The 20965-nt window shown below is 40.5% G+C and overlaps 2 protein-coding genes across 3 annotated transcripts in view; one reads left to right on the top strand and one right to left on the bottom strand.

Annotated features, from left to right (window-relative positions):
• The window catches only part of CPEB3 (cytoplasmic polyadenylation element binding protein 3), a 263323-nt gene that overhangs the window by 216985 nt on the left and 25373 nt on the right, over positions 1-20965 (top strand). The window lies entirely within an intron of this gene.
• Positions 19385-20965, bottom strand: part of BTAF1 (B-TFIID TATA-box binding protein associated factor 1) — an 87785-nt gene continuing 86204 nt past the window's right edge. For both annotated transcript variants that reach the window (XM_059881985.1, XM_024986069.2), the window contains exon 38: positions 19385-20923. In XM_059881985.1, coding sequence (XP_059737968.1) covers positions 20780-20923 — 144 coding nt within the window. In that variant the 3' untranslated portion in view covers positions 19385-20779. The remainder of the gene's footprint in view (positions 20924-20965) is intronic.

Here is a 20965-nt window from a genome sequence, read left to right as displayed (position 1 = left end):
TTGATACTGCACCCAAGTACTGCATTTTGGACTCTCTTGCTGACTATGAGGGTTACTCCATTTCTTCTAAGGGATTCTTGCCCACAGTAGTAGATACAATGGTCATCCAAATTAAATTCACCCATTCCTGTCCTTTTTAGTTCACTGATTCCTAAGATGTCGATGTTTCTCTTGCCATCTCCTGCTTGACCACATCCAGTTTACCTGGATTCATGGACCTAACATTCCAGGTTCCTATGCAATTCTGTTGTTACAGCGTTGGATTTTATTTTTGTCACCAAACAATCCACAACTGGGCGTCGTTTTCGCTTTGGCCCAGCCTCTTCCTTCTTTCTGGAGCTCTTCCCCAGTAGCATATTGGGCACCTTCTGACCTGGGGGCTCATCTTTTGGGTCATATCTTTTTGCCCTTTTCCACAGTTCATGGGGTTCTCACAGCTATTATACTGGAGTGTTTTGCCATTCCCACCTCCAGTGGATCACACTTGGTCAGAACTCTCCACTTTGACCCTTCCACTGGGTGGCCCAACACAGCATGGCTCATAGCTTCATTGAATTACTCAAGCCATTTTGCCACGACGAGGCAGTGATCCATGAAGGGGTGGGTATTTTATGGCTCCAAGTAAATTTTAAAATTATTTGTTCTAATTCTGTGAAAAATGACATCGGTAATTTGATAGGGATTGGATCAAATCTGTTGATTGCTTTGGGTAGTATTAGCATTTTAACAGTGTTCTTCCAATCCAAGAGCATGGTATGTCTTTCGATTTCTTTGAATCATGTTTAACATCCCTTATTAATATTTTATAGTTCTCAGCATAGAAGTCTTTCACCTCCTCGGTGAGGTTTATTCCTGAGTGGTTTTTCTGAATGCAGTTTTAAAAGAGGTTATTTACATTCTCTTTCTGATATTTTATTGTTAGTGTAAAAAAATGTAACCAATTTCTGACTGTTAATCTTGTATCCTGCCAGCTTGTTGAATTTATCAGGGTTTTTCTGTATATAGTATCATGTTGTCTGCATATAATGACAGTTTTACCTCTTCCCTACCAATTTGTGTGCCTTTTATTTATTTTTTGTCTACTTGCCGAGGCTAAGACTTCCAATACTATGTTGAAGACAGTGGACATCCTTGTCTTGTTCCAGATTTTACCATTGAGTATTCAATTGGCTGTGGGTTTGTCATAAATAGTTTTTATTATATTGAGATGTGTTCCCTCTATACCTACGTTGTTTGTTTTTTATCAGGAACGGATGCTGAGTTTTATCAAGTGCTTTTCTTTGGGATGATCTTGCGGCTTTCTCCTTCCTTTTGTTTATGTGGAGTATCACACTGAACCATCCTTGTGACCCAGGGATGAATCCAGCTGGTCGTGGCGTGTATCCATTTTTATGTGTTGTTGGATTTGGCTTCCTTTTATTTCGTTGAGAATTTTTGCATCTATATTCATCAAAGATACTGGCCTGCAATTTTATTTTTTGTGTCTTTATCTGGCTTTGGTATCAGCATGATGGTGACTTCATTTTTCCTTCTGCCTGCATTAGGTTTATTTACTTTTCTTTCTCTAGTTTACTAAAGTGAAAGCTTAAGTTTTGATTTTAGATCTTTTGTCATTTGTAATATAAAATATTATAAGATGATAATTTGTATTTTCATTTAGTTCAAAATATTAATTTGATTTCTCTTGAGATATTTTCCTTTGCCCCATGTGTTATTTATAAATATGTTGTGTAATCTCCAAATATTTTTTGAATTTTCCAACTATCTTTCTTCTGTTGCTTACAAGTTTAATTCCATTGTGATCTGAGAGCATGCTTTGTATGATATTTGTTCCTTTAAGTTTGTTGAAGTGTGTGTTATGGCCCAGAATATGGCCTGTCTTGGTCAATAATCCACATCAGTTTGAGAAATACATATATTCTGCTGCTGTTTTTGTTCAGTCGCTTTGCTGCTGCTGCTGCTAAGTCACTTCAGTCATGTCCAATTCCGTGCGACCCCATAGATGGCAGCCCACCAGGCTTCCCGTCCCTGGGATTCTCCAGGCAAGAACACTGGAGTGGGTTGCCATTTCCTTCTCCAATGCATGAAAGTGAAAAGTGAAAGTGAAGTCGCTCAGTCATGTCCGACTCTAGCGACCCCATGGACTGCAGCCTACCAGGCTCCTCCATCCATGGGATTTTCCAGGCAAGAGTACTGGAGTGGGGTGCCACTGCCTTCTCCAGTTCAGTCGCTCAGTCGTGTCCAACTCTTTGCAGCCCCATGGACTGTAGCACACCAGGCTTCCCTGTCCGTCACCAACTCCAGAGTTTGCTCAAACTCATGTCCATTGAGTCAGTGATGCCATCCAGCCATCTCATCCTCTATTGTCCCCTTCTCCTCCTGCCTTCAATCTTTCCCAGCATCAGGGTCTCTTCCAATGAATCAGTTCTTCGCATCAGGTAGCCAAAGTATTGGAGCTTCAGCTTCAGCATCAGTCCTTCCAGTGCATATTCAAGGTTGATTTCCTTTTGGATAGACTGGTTGGATCTCCTCACAGTCCAAGGGACTTGCAAGAGTTTTCTCTACCATCACAGTTCGAAGGCATCAATTCTTCGGTGCTCAGCCTTTTTTTGTTGTCTAGCTCTCACATCTGTACATGACTACTGGAAAAACCATAGCTTTGACTAAATGGACCTATGTCGGCAAAGTAATGTCTCTGCTTTTCAACACACTTTCTAGGTTTGTCATAGCTTTTCTTCCAAGGAGTAAATGTCTTTTAATTTCGTGGCTGCACAAAAAGTGCAGTCTACACTTGAAAGTCACTGTCTGCAGTGATTTTGGAGCCCAAGAAAATAAAATCTGTCACTTTTTCCACTTGTTCCCTGTCTGTTTGCCATGAGGTGCTGGGACTAGATGCCATGATCTTTGTTTTTTGAATGTTGAGTTTTAAGCCAACTTTTTCACTCTCCTCTTTTACCTTCATCAAGAGGCTCTTTAATTCCTCTTTACTTTCTGCCATTAGGGTGGTGTCATCTGCATATCTGAGTATATTGATATTTCTCCAGGCAGTCTTGATTCCAGCTGTGCTTCATCCAGCCTGGCATTTTGCATGATGTGCTCTGCATGTAAGTTAAATAAGCAGGGTGGCAATATACAACCTTGACGGACTCCTTTCCCGATTTGAAACCATTCTGTTGTTCCATGTCTGGTTCTCAGTGTTGCTTTTCTCAGGAGGCAGGTAAGGTGGTCTGGAATTCCTATCTCTTAAAGAATTTTCCACAGTTTGTTGTGATCTACACAAAGAGTTAAGCATAGTTGATGAAGCAGAAATAGATGTTTTCCTGGAATTCTGTTGCTTTTTCTATGATCCAAAAGATGTTGGCCATTCGATCTCTGGTTCTGCTCCCTTTTCTGAATCCAGCTTGTACATCTGGAAGTTCTCGGTTCACAAGCCATTGAAGCCTAGCTTGAAAGATTTTGAGCATTACTTTGCTAATGTAGAGATGAGTGCAATTGTGCGGTAGTTTGAGCATTCTTTGGCATCGCCTTTCTTTGGGATTGGAATGAAAACTGACCTTTTCCAGTCCTGTGGCCACTGCTGAGTTTTCCAAATTTGCTGGCATGTTGAGTGCAGCACTTTCACAGCATCATCTTTCAGGATTTGAAATAGCTCAGCTGGAATTGCATCACCTCCACTAGCTTTGTTCGTAGTGATGCTTCCTAAGGCCCACTTGACTTCACATTCCAGGATGTCTGGCTCTGGGTGAGTGATCACACCATTGTGGTTACCCGGGTCATTAAGATCTTTTTTCTGTAGTTCTTCTGTGTATTGTTGCCACCTCTTCTTAGTATCTTCTGCCTCTGTTAGGTCCAGTTCTACTACATCCTTACTGAGTTTTTGCCTGCGGGATCTTTCAGTTGTTGATGGAGATGTGGTAACACCTCCAACTGTAACAGTGGGTTTGTCTGTTTCTCCTTTCAGTTCTGTCAGTTTTTGTCTCAAGCGTTTGGCTGGTCTGTCGTTAGAGCCATGTCCTAAGCACAGTTATATCTTCTTGGAGACTTGGTTCATTTATCATTTATGTAACGCCCCTTTCTGTTGTGGATAATTTTCCTTATTCTGAAGGTTGTTGTGTCTAAAATTAATGTAACTACGACAGCTTTCTTTTTTATTGTTTGTTTGTTTTTGGTTGTGCTGACACTTCGTTGCTGCATGCAGGCTTTCTGTGGCTGCAGTGAGCAAGGGCTGTTCTTGGCTGCGGAGGCCAGGCTTCCCATGGCTGGTGGCTTCTCTTGTCGCGGAGCTCTGTCTCTGGGACATGCGGACTCAGCAGCCGTGGTGCATGGGGCTTAGTTGCTTCATAGCGTGTGGGATCTTCCTGGACCAAGGATTGAACGCATGTCCGCTGCATTCGTGGGCAGATTCCTATCCACTGGACCGCCAGGGAAGTCCCATATTACAGCTTTCCTTTGATTTGTGTTAGCATGATGTATCTTTCTTCATCTCTACTTTAAAAAAGTTCTTACTGTGGTTAAAAAAAAAATAACACATAACACAGCACTGCCCCCTGACCCATTTGTAAGTGTTCGAGTAGTATTAAGTGTGTTCATTGTTGTGCAGTGGATCCTGAAACCTCTTTCTTCCTGTAAATCTGTACCTATGTACACATTAAGCAACAACTCCCCACTTTCTTCCTCCCCAGCCCCTGACAGCCACCATTCTGCTCTCTGTTTCTATGATGTTAACCATTCTAGATGCTTCATTTACGTGGACTCATAGTTTTTTTTTTTTTTTTTTAATGACTGGCTTGTTTCACTTAGCATAGAATCCTTCATCCATATTGTAGCATATGTCAAAATATCCTTTTTTTTTAAGCTGGGTAATAGTCCATTGTTTGTCGGTACCAGAGTTGATCCCTTCATCCATCTATCGACGCATACTTGGGTTGCTTCTCCCTCTTGGCTGTCATGCATAATGTTGCTATCAGAATGGGTGTGCAACTGTCTCTTTAAGATTCTGCTTTTAGTTTTACTGGATACTCAGAAGTGTTTTTGCTAGATCAAGTAGTAATTATATTTTTCATTTTTTGATAACTCACTATACTGTTTTCAGTGGTGGCTGCACCATCTTACACTCCCACCACCAGAGTTCACACAGTTTCCAGTTTCTTCACATTATTGTTAATACTTGTTGTTTCCTGCTGTGTGTTGTTTTTATAATAACTGCCCTAATGAGTGTGAGGTGATTCCATCCTTTTACTTCTTTCTAATCTATATCTTTACATTTAAAGTGGGTCTCATGTAGATAGCATATAATTGGACTCATTTCTCTCTCTACCTTTTAATTGGTAGATTTAAGAAATTTACACTTAGCGATTTTGGATGTAGTTGAATCAGTATCAATCATATTTATAGCTGTTTATTATACATTGCTCTCATTTTTGACTTCTTTTAAAATTTCCTCTTTTTCTGCCTTCTATGCATTTATCGAGTAAATCATAAGATTCCATTTTCTCTTATTTCTTAGAACTTCAATTGTAGTTCTTTTATAATTTTTTTAATTACTAGTGGCCCTAGGATTTGCAGCTTGCATTTATACTAATCTAAGTCCACTTTCAGATAACACTGTTCTGTGCTTCATGCAACCCCATGGACTGTAGCCTGCTGGACTCCTCTGTCCATGGAATTCTCCAGGCCAGAATACTGGAGTGGGTGGCCGTCCCCTTCTCCAGGGGGTCTTCCCAACCCAGGAATTGACCCAGGTCTCCTGCATTCAGGCAGATTATGTACCATCTGAGCCACAAGGGAAGCCTCATGGGTAGTGAGTGCAGTTACCTTATAATAGTGCATTTCCAGTTCCTCCTCCTCGTCCCTTATAGCATGGCTTTCATTCATTCCACTTGTACATAAGCTATAATCATCAAATACGTTGTTGCTATTATTTTGAATAGTTACTACTAGATTAAGAATTTTGAAACTAAAAGATTTTATTTTACTTTCCTTCCTCATGTTCTTCCTTTGTATATGTAGACCTGAGTTTCTGACCCTTATCATTTCCCGTCTCTCTGAAGAATTTCTTTTAATACTCCATGCAAGCAAGGCAGGTTGGCTGGTGACAAATTCCCTCAGTTTTTGTTTGTCTGAGAAACTCCTTATTGCTCCATTTTTGAAGGATAATTTTGCTTGATACAAACTTGTAAGTTGGTGGATTTTTTCCTTTTACCATTTTAAATATTTTACTGCACTCTGTACTTGCTTGCATGGTTTGTGAAGACAAGTTCAATGTAATTTTTATTATTGTTTCTCCATAGGGAAGGTCTTTTTGGCTTCTGGCTTCTTTCAAAAACTTTTGTCTTTGATTGTCCACACTTTAAATATGATATGCCTGGGTGTAGATTCGGGGTAAGGGAAACTATCATCTTTGATTGTCCACACTTTAGATATGGTATGCCTGGGTGTAGATTCGGGGTGAGGGGGTGTTTTCTTCTGCTTGATTGTCCACGCTTTAGATATGATATGCCTGGGTGTAGATTCGGGGTGAGGGGGTGTTTTCTTCTGCTTGGCTGTCCACAGTTTAGATATGGTATGCCTGGGTGTAGATTCGGGGTGAGGGGGTGTTTTCTTCTGCTTGGCTGTCCACACTTTAGATATGGTATGCCTGGGTGTAGATTCGGGGTGAGGGGGTGTTTTCTTCTGCTTGATTGTCCACGCTTTAGATATGATATGCCTGGGTGTAGATTCGGGGTGAGGGGGTGTTTTCTTCTGCTTGGCTGTCCACACTTTAGATATGGTATGCCTGGGTGTAGATTTGGGGTGAGGGGGTGTTTCTTCTGCTTGGTGTTTGCTGAGCTTCCTGGATCTGTGGTTTGCTTTGTGAGGCTAATATTGGAAAATTCTCAATCATTATTAGTTAAAATATTTCTTTTACTCCTTCCTCTGTCTCTCATTCTGCTATTCCATTACACGTGTTACACCATAATTGTTTCTTAATTCTTGAATAGTGTGTCGTTTTCATTTTTTTTTTCCTCTTTGCATTTCAGTTTGGGAAGTTTTTATTAACATATCTTCAAATTCACTGACTCAGTGTCAACTCCACTGTGAGCCCACCAAAGGTACTTTTCATTTCTGTTACAGTGTTTTTGACTTCTAGCATTTTCTTTTTAAAAACATTTTTATTGCAGTGTAGTTGCTTTACAATGTTGTGTGAATCCGCTGTACAGCAAAGTGACTATTTATATATGTACATACGTGTGTGTGGGGGTGTATGCACACTCTTTCTCGTGTTCTTTTGCAGGACGGTTCATCACAGAATATAAATAAAGCTCTCTATGCTGTGCTGTAGGACCTTGGTGTTTATCATTCTATATATGTAGTTGGCATCTGCTAATCCACTCCATCCCTCTCCTTCCCTTCCTCCCCCTCAGCAACCACACTTCTGTTCTCCATGTCTGTGAGTCTGTTTTATAGACAAGCTCATTTCTGTTTTTTAATCCACACGAGTGCTGTCTTACCGGTATTTGACTGTGCGTGACCTCGCTCAGAGTGCTCATCCCGAGGTCCTTCTGCGCTGCCACAGATGGCATTACTGCGTCCTCTTTTATGACTGAACAGTGTCCACTGTCTCGATGTACCACATTTTCTTCATCCATCACCTGTCAATGGACATTCGTCCAAATAATATAGGTTGTTTCCGTGTCTTGGTGTTGAAAGCAGTATTGCTGTGAACATTTGTTGGCGTTGCTCAGTCGCTAAGTTACGTCTGACTCTACGACCCCATGCACTTTAGCAGGCTCGGCTCCTCTGTTCGCCACTGTCTCCTGGAGTTTGCTCAGGTCCATGTCCACTGAGCCGGTGATGCTGGATATTGTTTCCATTTTGGCCCAGCCACTTCATTCTTTCTGGAGCTTTAATTGCCCTCCACTCTTGCCCAGAGCATATTGGACACTTTCCGACCTGGGGGGCTCATCTTCTGACGTCATAGCTTTGTGCTGTTTCACGCTGTCCGTGGGGTTCTCCAGGTAAGAACACTGCAATGGATTGCCATTTCCTTCTCCAGTGGACCACGCTTTGTCAGAGCTCTTCAGTGTGACCCATCTGTCTTGGGTGGCCCTGCCAGGCATGGCTCATAGCTTCACTGAGTTGGCAAGCCCCTTCACCACCACAAGGCTGTGATCCATGAAGGGGGCTGTTAACATAGGGGTGCGTTATCTTTTCAGATTATAGTTTTGTCTTAGTATATGCCCAGGAATGGGATTGCTGGGTCATATAGCAACTCCTGTTTTCTGAGGAAAGCTCCTTGCTGTTTTCCATAGTGGCTACACCAATTTGCATTTGGCTCAGCAGGTAAAGAATCCACCAGCAGTACAGGAAACAGGAGATGTGGGTCAATCCCTGGGTCAGGTAGATCCCCTGGAGTAGGAAATGGCAACAACCCACTCCAGGATTCTTGCCTGAAAAATCCTATGGACAGAGGAGCCTGAGGGGCTGTACAGTCCAGAGGTTTGCAGAGTTGGGACACAGATGAGTGACTAAACGGTATAAGAGGGTTCTCTTTTTCTCCACACCCTGTCCAGCGTTTTTGTAGACTATTTTTTTAGTTCTTTTTTCAAAAAAGTATTATTTTATTCATTTATTTATTTTTGATGGTGCTGGGTCTTTGTTGCTGTGCTCGGGCTTTCTCTGGTTCTGGCGAGCGGGCCCACTCTCTAGTTTCGGTGCCCAGGCCTCTCCCTATGGTGGTTTCTCCTGTTGCCGAGCACGGGCTTTAAGGTGCATGGGCTTTAGCAGTCGCGGCGCACGGGCTCAGTGCCCGGAGGCAGGCGTTGTCTTCCCAGACCAGGGATCAAACCCATGCTCGCTGCATTAGCAGGTGGATCCTTAACCACTGGACCACCAGAGAACTCCACCCGTTTTTCAGTTGGTTTTGTGTGTGTGTGTGTTGTTACTGAGTTATATGAGCTGTTTGTGTATTTTGAAAATTGAACCCTGTTGGTCACATCATTTAAATATTTTCTCCCAGGGAAGTAGATGAACAGGCTTTTAGCATAAGGTTTCCGTCTGTCTGGCTGTTGGGCGCCCTTCCATGTTTGCTGTAGTGTCAGTGGCTTCAGTTTCCTCTAGTATCCTGGTCTTTGTCCCCCCTCTTTCCTTTGGGTTATCTTTTCATTTTGTTTATGGTTTTCTTTGCTGTGCAAAGGCTTGTAAGTTTGACTAGGTTCTATTTGTTTATTTTTGCGTTTATTTCTATTGCTTTGGGAAACTGACCTAAGGAAGCATTGGTACAATTTATGTTAGAGAGTGTTTTGCCTATGTTCTCTTATAAGGGTTTTATGGTGTCAGGTCTTACGTGTAAGTCTTTAAGCCATTTTGAGTTTAGTTTTGTGTATGGCATGGGGGCGTGTTCTAATTTCATTGGTTTGCATGCAGCTGTCCAACTTTCCCAACAGATTGCTGAAAATATTGTCTTTTCTCCAAGGTATGTTCTTGCCTCCTTTGCTGAAAAGACTGTCTTTTCTCTGTTGTGTATTTTTGCCTCCTTTGTTGAAGATTAATGGACTGCAGGTGTGTGGGCTGTCTGTTTCTGAGCTCTCTGTTCTGTTCCATGATCTGTATGTCTGTTCTTGTGCCAGTGCCACGCTGGTTTGATTACTGTAGCTTTGTAGTATTTTCTGAAGTCTGGGAGGGTTATGCCTCCTGCTTTGCTCTTTTTCCTCAGGATTGTTTTGGCAATTCTGGATCTTTCATGTTCCACATAAATTTTAGGATTATTTATTCTAGTTCTGTGGAAAATGTTATGGATAATTTGATAGGAATCTCATTAAATATATAATTGCTTTGGGTACTATGGCCATTGGGCTTCCCTGGTCGCTCAGATGGCAAAGAATCTGCCTGCAATGCAGGAGACCTGAGTTTGATCCCTGGGTTGGGAAGATCCCTGGAAAAAGGAATGGCAACCCACTCCAGTATTCTTGCCTAGGAAATCTCATTGACAGAGGAGCTTGGCCAGCTACAGTCTGTGAGGTTGCAAAGAGTCGGACATGACTGAGTAGCTAAGCAGCAGCAGTGTGGCCATTAAATTTATAATATGATAATTCCAAAGTCTGATAATGATGCTTGCTTTGTCTCCAAATTGTGTCATTTCTTATCTGTAATTTTTTGTTGAAAGCTGCACATGACATATTGGGAAATAGGTAAATAAGCCTTTACTGTCAGATTTTATCTATTTGAGTGGAAACAGTGGCTGATTTTATTTTGGGGAGGGGCTCCAAAATCACTGCAGATGATGACTGCAGCCATGAAATTAAAAGATGCTTACTCCTTGGAAGGAAAGTTATGACCAACCTAGACAGCATATTAAAAAGTAGAGACATTACTTTGTTAACAAAGGTCCGTCTAATCAAGGCTATGGTTTTTCCAGTAGTCATGTATGGAGGGAGAGTTGGACTATAAAGAAAGCTGAGCACCAAAGATTTGATGCTCTTGAACTGTGGTGTTGGAGAAGACTCTTGAGAGTCCCTTGGACTGCAAGGAGATCCAACCGGTCCATTCTGAAGGAGATCAGCCCTGGGATTTCTTTGGAAGGAATGATGCTAAAGCTGAAACTCCAGTACTTTGGCCACCTCATGCAAAGAGTTGACTCATTGGAAAAGACTCTGATGCTGGGAGGGATTAGGGGCAGGAGGAGAAGGGGACAACAGAGGATGAGATGGCTGGATGGCATCACTGACTCGATGGACGTGAGTCTGAGTGAACTCCGGGAGGTGGTGATGGACAGGGAGGCCTGGCGTGCTGCGATTCATGGGGTTGCAGAGTCAGACACGACTGAGTGACTGAACTGAACTGGGCTCTGTTTAGTGTTTGTTGTAGGTGTTGGTGGCTTCAGTTTCCACTAGGGTTCTTGTTTTTGTCTCTCCTCTTTCCTTTGGGTTTCCCTAGAAACTATCTTTTAAAAAAGTTTTTGGACTTCCCTGCAGTCCTGTGGTTAAAAATCCATGCTTCCACTGCAGGAGGCATGAGTGTGACCCCTGGTCTGGGAACTAAGATCCCATATGCCATGTGGTATGGCCAAAGAAACCCAAAAACAATTTTTTGAGATAAAATTCATATATAGTTAACCCATTTTAAGTGTGCAATTCAGTTATTTTTTATATATTCACAGATACAGCAACCATCACCACAGTCAATATTACAGCATTTTCCTCACAGAGAAATCCGACCCATTCCCTATGGCCCACCTGATAGCACTCTCCCAGCCTTAGCAGTCACTAGTCTTCTTCCTCCCCTGTACAGCTCCCCTTTCTGGAAGTCTCGCATGAATGGAATCGTGTACTGTGTGGTCCTCTGTGACTGAGCTCTTGCACTGAGGAAAATGTTTTCAGGGTTCATCCATAGTGTCACACATATCAGTACTTTATTCACTTTTATGGCCAAAAATACCATTTGTCAAATGTATCCATTTGTCAGTTAATGGGCATTTGTGTGGTTTGCACCCTTTGTCTATTATAAATAAAGCTGCTATAAACATTTGTGTACAAGTTTTTGTGTGAACATCTTTCATTACACTCAGGTATATAACTCGGAATGGGATTGGTTTACCTTTTTAAAAAACAGCCAAACTGTTTTCCAAAGTGGCCATACACTTTGCTCTGCATCTTCATCAACAGTTCGTATTGTCCGGCTTTAAAATTGTGACTTCTTCTCGTAGGGGTGTACTTGGAGTGGATATACCACCACACACTGTTGGAAAAGACCTTCAACATCTTTCATGCGCTTATTTATCTTCAGTGTGTCTAATTAGGTGATGTGCCTGTTCAGATCTTTTGCTTGTTTTTAAATTGGGTTGCTTACTGAGTTTTAGAAGTTCTTTATGTGTTCTTGATATGCTCAAGCTATAAGCCTGATATCAGTTATGTGATTTGGAAGTATTTTCTCTCATGCTGTGACTCTTCATTCTTTCTAGTGTCTTTCAAATCGTGGAAGTTCTTAATTTTTTCCAAAGCACAACTTTTAAAAAAAGATTGTTTTTGGCTGCACTGGGTCTTTGTCGTGGCGAGCAAGGGCTACTCTTCATCGTAGAGTGGGCTTCTCCTTGCGGTGGCTTCTCCTGGTGTAGGACACAGGCGGCTCTGGGCCACGTTGCCCTCAGCAGCTGCAGCTCTCGGGCTCTAGAACCTGCTCTCGGTGGTGGTGGTGGTACGTGGCTTAGTTGCTGCATGGCACCTGGATCTTCCCGCACCAGGTTCAAACCTTGGTCCCCTGCGTTGGCAGCAGACTCCCGACCACTGGACCACTAGGGAGGTTTGACTTAGTTTTTCTTCCATGGATCATGCTTTTGGTATCATTTCTAAGAACGCATCACCCAACGCAACATCACAGAGTTTTTCTCTGATGTTTTCTGTTTCTGCAGGAGTTAATCAGCTTTAGGTTTGTTATGTTTGTCCATGATTAACTTTGAATTAAATTTTGCACAAGACGTAAGGTATGTTTGGAGTTGTGTGAGGATTTTTTTTTAGCATATGGACACAATTTTTGAAAAGATTGTCTTCTCCATTGAATTGCTTTAGCACCTTTGTAGAAAATCAATTGGTAATTTATTATATAGAATTTTAGTGTCATTTTTTGTAGGCAATCAATTCTGTTCCAGTAATTTGTCTTTATGCCAGTACGACACTCTATTGATTACATTTACAGTAAGCTTTAAAATCTGGCAGTTTAAGTCTTCCGGCTGTTTCCTTTTTCATAGTTGTTTTTTATCCTTGTGGCTCTTTTGCCTTTCTAAGCTTGATTTTGGCTGTGCTGGGTCTGTTACCGCACGCAGGCTTCTCTCGCTGTGGGGCCGCTGTCTGGGTGCAGCGCCTGGGCTTCTCGCTGCAGGGGCTTCTCTTGTGGAGCCCGGGCTCTGGGGCACACAGGCTTCAGGGGCTTCTCTTGTGGAGCCCGGGCTCTGGGGCACAGAGGCTTCAGTACTGGTGGCTCGTGGCCTTAGTTGCTCCACGCCATGTGGGATCTTCCCAGACCAGGGATGGAACCCATGTGTCTCCTGCATTAGCAGGCGAATTCCTGACCACTGAGCCTCCAGGGACACCCTCCTTTGCCTTTCTATAAAAATTTTAGAGTCTGTTTTATTTCTACAAAATGTTCTCCTGGAATTTTGATTGGAATTGCTTTGTGCCTATAGACCTATATGGAGATAACTGCAATCTTAACAGTTTTGAATCCATGAATGTAATGTATATCTCTATTTTTTAAGAACTTCTTTATTTCTTTCATGAGCATTTTGTAGTTTTCAGCACACAAACCTTTTAAATATTTTCTAAGGCTTGTTTTATGGACTTCAGTGCTATCATATAAATGTTTAAAATTTTCAATTTCCAGTTTTTTATTGCCAAACGTATAGAAATACATTTTAATTTCTGTATGTTGACTTTGTATCCTGAGAACTTCCTGAACTCAATTCTAGTAGCTTTTCTTATAGATTGTTTGGAATTTTCTACATAGACAATCATTGTAAATCAGAAGTTGTGTATCTTATTTTCTGATGTGTGTGCTTTCTTTTTTTTATTGCCATATTACACAAGGAAGGGCCTCAAACATACTTTTGATCGGTCTTTATGCCAATACTACACTCTCTTCAATAGGAGTGGAGAAAGTAAACACTGTGTATGTGATTTTCATTTTTTAAAAACGTGCTGGGACTTGCATTATGACTCAGCGTATGGTCAGTTTTGGTGAGTGTTACACATAAGCTTCCAAAGAATGTATTCTGCAGCTACGTCAGCTGTCATGCTTGTTAACTGTATTATTCAAATTACGTATACACTGCTGCCGATTTTGGGAGTGGGAGGGTCTGCTTATTCTACTGAAGGAGGTGTGTTAAGACCTCTAATATTCCTTGTCCATTTCCTTTGAAGTAGTTGTCTATTTGTCCTTTATGGATTTTGAGGTGTATATCAATTTGGAGTTGTTCTAACTTCCTGGTTAACTGAAATCACTTTATCATTATGAGATACCCCTCTTTACTCCAAATAATAGTTTCTGCCTCGAGGTCTACTTCTGAGGTTAATGTGACTGTGTGAGCTGTTGGCTTATGTATCCTCTCCTTCCTCACTGGTTTTTAAGCTTCTCCCATTGTGTTTGGTACAGAGTTCAGTTCAGTCACTCAGCTGTGTTCAACTCTTTGCAACCCCATGGACTGCAGCACGCCAGGCCTCCCTGTCCATCACCAACTCCGGGAGCTTACTCAAACTCACGTCCATTCAGTCAGTGATGCCATCCAACCATCTCATCCTGTATTGTCCCCTTCTCCTCTCACCTTCAATCTTTCCCAGCATCAGGATCTTTTCAAATGAGTCGGTTCTTCGTATCAGGTGGCCGAAGTATTGGAGTTTCAGCTTCAACATCAGTCCTTCCAGTGAATATTCAGGACTGATATCCTTTAGGATTGACTAGTTGGATCTCCTTGCTGTCCAAGGGACTCTCAAGAGTCTTCTCCAACACCACAGTTCAAAAGCATCAATTCTTCAGTGCTCAGCTTTCTTTACAGTCCAACTCTCACATCCATACATGACCACTGGAAAAACCATAGCCTTGACTAGAGGGACCTTTGTTGGCAAAGTAATATCTCTGCTTTTTAATATGCTGTCTAGGTTGGTCATAACTCTTCTTCCAAGCAGCAAGCATCTTTCAATTTCATGGCTGCAGTCACCATCTGCAGGGATTTTGGAGCCCAAGAAAATAAAGTGTGTCACTTTTTCCATTGTTTCCCCATCTACTTGCCATAAAGTGATGGGACCGGATGCCCTGATCTTAGTTTTCTGAGTGTTGAGTTTTATGCCACCTTTTTCACTCTCCTCTTTCACTTTCATCAAGAGGCTCTTTAGTTCTTCTTCACTTTCTGCCATAAGGGTGGTGTCATCTGCATATTTGAGGTTACTGGTATTTCTTCCAGCAATCATGATTCCAGTTTGTGCTTCACCCAGCCCAGCATTTTGCATGATGTACTCTGCATATAAATTAAATAAGCAGGGTGACGGTAAACAGCCTTGACGTACTCCTTTCCCGATTTGGAACCCATGTGTTGTTCCAAGTCCAGTTCTAATTGTTGCTTCTTGACCTGTATACAGATTTCTCAGGAGGCAGGAAGGTGATCTGATATTCCTATCTCTTGAAGAATTTCTCACAGTTTGTGGTGATCCACACAGTCAGAGGCTTTGGCATAGTCAGTAAAGCAGAAGTAGAATTTTTTTTATGGAACTGTCTTGCTTTTGCGATGATCCAACAGATGTTGGCAATTTGATCTCTGGTTCCTCTGCCTTTTCTGAATCCAGCTTGAACATCTGGAAGTTCACAGTTCACTTACTGTTGAAGCCTGGCTTGAAGAATTTTGAGCAGTACTTTGCTAGAGTGTGAGATGAGTGCAATTGTGCGGTAGTTTGAACATTCTTTGGCATTGCCTTTGGGATTGGAATGAAAACTGACCTTTTCCAGTCCTGTGGCCACTGCTGAGTTTTCCAAATTTGCTGCCATATTGAGTGCAACACTTTCACAGCATCATCTTTCAGAATTTGAAATAGCTCAACTGGAATTCCATCACCTCCACTAGCTTTTGTTCATAGTGATGCTTCCCACTTGACTTCGCATTCCAGGATGTCTGGCTTTAGGCGAGTGATTACACTGTCATGGTTATCTGGGTCATGAAGATCTTTATTGTATCATTCTTCTGTGTATTCTTGCCACCTCTTCTTAGTATCTTCTACTTCTGTTAGGTCCATACCATTTCTGTCCTTTATTGTGCCCATCTTTGCATGAAATGTTCCCTTGGTATCTCTAATTTTCTTGAAGAGATCTCTAGTCTTTCCCATTCTATTGTTTTCCTCTTTCTTTGTGTTGATCAGTTAGGAAGGCTTTCTTATCTCTGTTATTCTTTGGAACTCTGCGTTCAAATGGGTATATCTTTCCTTTTACCTTTCACAAAAGGAACTGTGTTGCCAAATGGGAATATCTTTTCCTTTGCCTTTCGCTTCTCATATTTTCTCAGCTATTTGTAAGGCTTCCTCAGATAACCATTTTGCCTTTTTGCATTTCTTTTTCTTGGGGATGGTGTTGATCCCTGCTTCCTGTAAAATGTCACAAACCTTCGTCCATAGTTCTTCTGGCCCTCTATTAGATCTAATCCCTTGAATCTGTTAAGTCACTTCCACTTTATAATCCTAAGGGATCTGATTTAGGTCATACCTGTATGGTCTAGTGGTTTTCCCTATTTTCTTCAATTTAAGTCTGAATTTTGCAATAAGGAGTTCATGATCTGAGTCACAGCCAGCTCCCGGCCTTGTTTTGGCTGACCATATAGTTTCTCCATCTTTGACTGCAAAGAATATAATCAGTCTGATTTTGGTATTGACCATCTGGTGACGTCCATGTGTAGAGTCTTCTCCTGTGTTGTTGGAAGAGGGTGTTTGCTGTGACCAGTGTGTTCTCTCGGCAGAACTCTATTAGTCTTTGCCCTGCTACATTTTGTGTTCCAAGGCCAAATTTACCTGTCACTCCAGGTATCTGTTGATACCTACTTTTGCATTCCAGTCCCCTATAATGAAAAGGACATCTTTTTTGTGTGTTAGTTCTAGGTCTTTTAGGTCTTCACAGAACTGTTCAGCTTCTTCAGCATGCCTGGTTGGAGCACAGACTTGGATTACTGTGATATTGTTGAACGGTTTGTCTTGGGAACGAACAAACATCATTCTGTCGTTTTTGTGATTGCATCCAAGTACTGCATTTTGGACTCTCTTGTTGATTATGAGGGCTACTCCATTTCCTCTAAGGGATTCCTGCCCACAGTAGTAGATATAATGGTCCTCTGAGTTAAATTGACCTATTCCAGTCCATTTTAGTTCACTGATTCCTAAAATGTGATGTTCACTCTCCTGTTTGATGTCATCTCCTCTTTGACCACTTACAATTTACCTTGACTCATGGACCTAACATTCCAGGTTCCTACGCAGTATTGTTCTTTACAGCATTGGACTTTACTTCCATCACCAGAGTAGGACATAATCAATGTGTTGTTCATATGAATGTCACTCAGTTTTTTATTTTTCAAATGTGAAATAACAATATATGTGATTTATTTGTATATATCAAATAAGTGTTTCATTTTTGCCTGTTTTTAGTATTTATAGACTTGACTATACATATTATTTTTGCATTCAACCTCAAGTTTTTGAGACTTATCCATGGTATACTCATTGATTTTTCCCTGCTGTATAGTACTTCACTATATAAATAATACTGCAGGAGATCTCATTCGGTCCCACACGTCTTACAAATACTGCCTTCCCCAAATTTATATTTCCAGGTTGACCTTTCCTTTAAGTCACTGTCTCTACTTTTGATATAAGGATCTCAATTTAACAACCAAAAGATAATTCTTGATTTCCTACTCTCCCCTTTCCCAATCTGTTCCTTTTTCAGTGTTCCGTATCTCCTCATGACACCATTTACCCAGCTCTGCAAGAACCAAAATGGAGATGGAGACACATTTGGTTTTATTTTTTTTCCACCCAGATCTGTTTTGTATTATTATTATTTGCAGTAACATCAAACCATCCATTTACAAATTTTCTGGTCTGCAGTCAGCTGGAGACTCAGGTCTGATACCTGGTGTCGGGAGGAAATGGCAACCCATTCCAGTATTCTTGCCTGGGAAATCCCATGGACAGAGGGGTCTGTCCATCTACAGTTTATGGAGTCACAAAAGAGTAAGACATAACTTTGCGACTGAATGACAACAACAGCAATCGGTAGCATATATACGTCAATCCCAGTCTCCCAGTGCTCCCCTCCCCTTTCCTCCTTGGTATCTGTATATTCATTCTCTTCATCTCTATTTCTGCTTTGCAAATAAGATCATCTGTACCATTTTCCTAGACTCCACATATATGTTAATATACAGCATCTGTTTTTCTGACTTCACCGTGCATGACACTCTCTAGGTCCATCCATGTCTCTACTAATTGAGCCAGTTTTGTCCCTTTTTTATGGCTGATATACCATTATATAAATGCACCACATCTTCTTTATCCTTTCCTCTGTTTACAGACATTTAGGTTGCTACCATGTCCTGGCTATTGTAGATATTGTTGCAGTGAACACTGGCGTACCTGTGTCTTGTTGAATTCTAGTTTTCTCTGTGTATATGCCCAGTAATAGGATTGCTGGTTCATATGGTAGTTCTATTTTTAATTTTTTAAGGAACCTCCATACTGTTTTCCGTCAATTTACACTCCCACTAAGAAGGTTCCCTTCTGTCCTTACCCTCTCCAGCATTGTTTGTAGATTTTTTGATGACTATTTAAACTAGTATGAGGTGATACCTCATTGAAGTTTTGATTTGCATTTCTCTAAAAATTAGCAGTGTAGAGCATCTTTTCATGTTTGTCGGCCATCAGTATGTCATCTTTGGAAAAATGTCAACTTAGGTCTTCCACCCATTTTTTTTTTTTTTTCCCTATATTGAGCTACATGAATTGCTTGTATATTTTAGAGATTAATCATTTGTCAGTTGCTTTGTTTGCAAATATTTTCTCCCATTCTAAGGGTTTTCTTTTTGTCTTATAGTTTCCTTTGCTGTGCAAAAGCTTTTAAGTGTAATTAGGTCCTATTTATTTTTGTTTTCATTTTCATTATGCTTAAGTGGGTCAAAAAAGATCTTGCTGTGATTTGTATTACAGTGTTCTGCCTATGGTTCCTTTAAGAGTTTTATAGTGTCTGGCCTTACATTCAGGTCTTTAATCCATTCAGAGTTTATTTCTGCCTGTGGTATTAGGGAATGTTCTAATACCATTCTTCATGTAGCTGTCGTTTTCCCAGCCACTGACCAGCAGGTAAGTCCTAAGAGGCAGTTTTTGATGTCTGACACTGACTTGCTGGATGGCAAATATCTTCTGTTAATTGGCACAACTCAGGTTTTTGCTTCACAGCCTCACACTGTCTACTCTGGCGCTTAACACACGCTCCTACGGTCAGTGTGGATGCCGCCGGCAAGTGTTCTGGGAAATGGGGGGTCTGTCTGTAATCAGGACGTGTAAGAGTGTGCTGAGATTGAGTATCTGGAACAGTGCTTTTTATTTTTCTGTAGTTTCTATTATGTTCTTATAGTCGCCCCACTTTTGCCTCTAAGTGGTCATATATTCCCAAACAGCTTACTGTGTGCTATACAGAATGGATGTTCTATGTACAGTCAGGAATTTCCTTTTGGTCTTCTATTGAGTTTGACATAAATTCTCAATAATGAAAAAAATAACCTTTAGAAAGAAAAAAGATGTTTTTCTTTTTTTTTTAGGATGTATCTAAATTAATCTTTTGCTTTTTCTAGTGATCACTTCCTACAAATAACACACAGTTACACATATTTTACAGTTAAATCTTTTTTTATTCTCTTGTGGAATGCTATGTTTAATGTTACAGTATGGTTGTCAAAGCTACTGAAATGTGACACATGTCCATGTCTAAATGCTGCAGAACAGTATAACTTTAAACAAAGTTATTTTACAGCTGAGGTCTGATGGTTTTTAAACCGATGCCTATGTGTATGGCCAGCCACAAACCTGGGGGATGTCTATTTCCTGTACATGTATATACAAATATATCCATACATATTTATATGCACACAGGCATGTATTAATTTATGTGTGAAATTTATAAAATTATATATATACACATACATGCATATCTATATACATATACCCACCCTTGCTATTGAGCTCACTTTTCTAACACTAATCAGCTTCATGCCCAATTATTGCTGCCCAGTATAACTACATGATTTTAGTGCCAATACCAAGCACCTTTTCAGATGCAGGACAGGTATGCCTGTGCATATAGATATGTGTATTTATGTATGTTTGTGTATATAAAGGAATCATTTCTCCCTTTTATGCTTCAGTCATGCATTACTACAATAAACAGTCTTTTCACCATAGATTTTGAAATTCTAAACAGTGTAAAATCTACTTCTGGAAAACTGTATATGTTCATAGTTACAAAAAATATATTATATATATGATTGAAACCTATTGAGTACATATGTTCTCTGAATCTGGCTATATCCTAGCCCTTAGATAAATTAAAAAACACCCTCTTAACAGGATGTTATGATAGGCTTAAATAGAACATTACTTGTATTTAGAATAGTTGATAATATTTTAAAAGTTGACAAAATGATGTTAAAGATTTGAAAAACACTATGCCTCTGCATTAAATATATAAACGTTTCCAGCAAGGGCCTGGTTCAATTCATTCTAAGATTCTCATGTTCCAAGCGTAACCAATAATTGTAGTCTTTATCCTTAAAATTATGGCTCATTAAGGCTTTTATACCAAAAAAAAAAGCCCTAGTTTTAATCATTTATAAAAAACAAGTTCTATTTAAAAGAAAAAATGTACATGAACACTAAAGTACTCGTGGATATTATCCTGTACAAAGTGTGACTATGTAAAGATAGGAGGCTCGTTCCCTGTAAGAACACCCATGGCGGCACATGTAAACCTGGTTTGGTTCCTCTGCTCTGCGCTATTCAGCGTGTAAAATTTAAACCATTTTTCACATTAACATTTAAATTTAATACAGTGCAAATGTTTGAGAATAACTTGTTCCCCCCAGTGAAACAAGGACCAGCGTTATGCTGAATATTCTTCAGATCTATTTACAAATTGAGCTAAAAGTTCACCATAAACTTTGAAATTTGCTGAATATCAGCAGATATGTTACTGAACTAGCAGCAACTGCATTTAAAATATTTGATAGTTATTTGAGAGAATGCATAAAATTTTCCAGGCTGTACTCTGAATCATATTGCTCTTGATCCCAAAGATCACTCAGATTTTCAAGAATTGATCTCATACTTGTTTTTCCAGAAGTAGAGGTGTCAGCTTTTTCTGCTTTGCCATCCTTTAATTGGAAGAAAGATAAAATGGAAAATTTCAAAAATTT

This window comes from Bos taurus, chromosome 26 (genome assembly GCF_002263795.3).
Source record: "Bos taurus isolate L1 Dominette 01449 registration number 42190680 breed Hereford chromosome 26, ARS-UCD2.0, whole genome shotgun sequence".
NCBI classification, from domain to species: Eukaryota; Metazoa; Chordata; class Mammalia; order Artiodactyla; family Bovidae; genus Bos; species Bos taurus.
The sequence above is the reverse complement of the archived record's forward strand: the minus strand, read 5'-3'. Positions and strand labels throughout refer to the sequence as shown.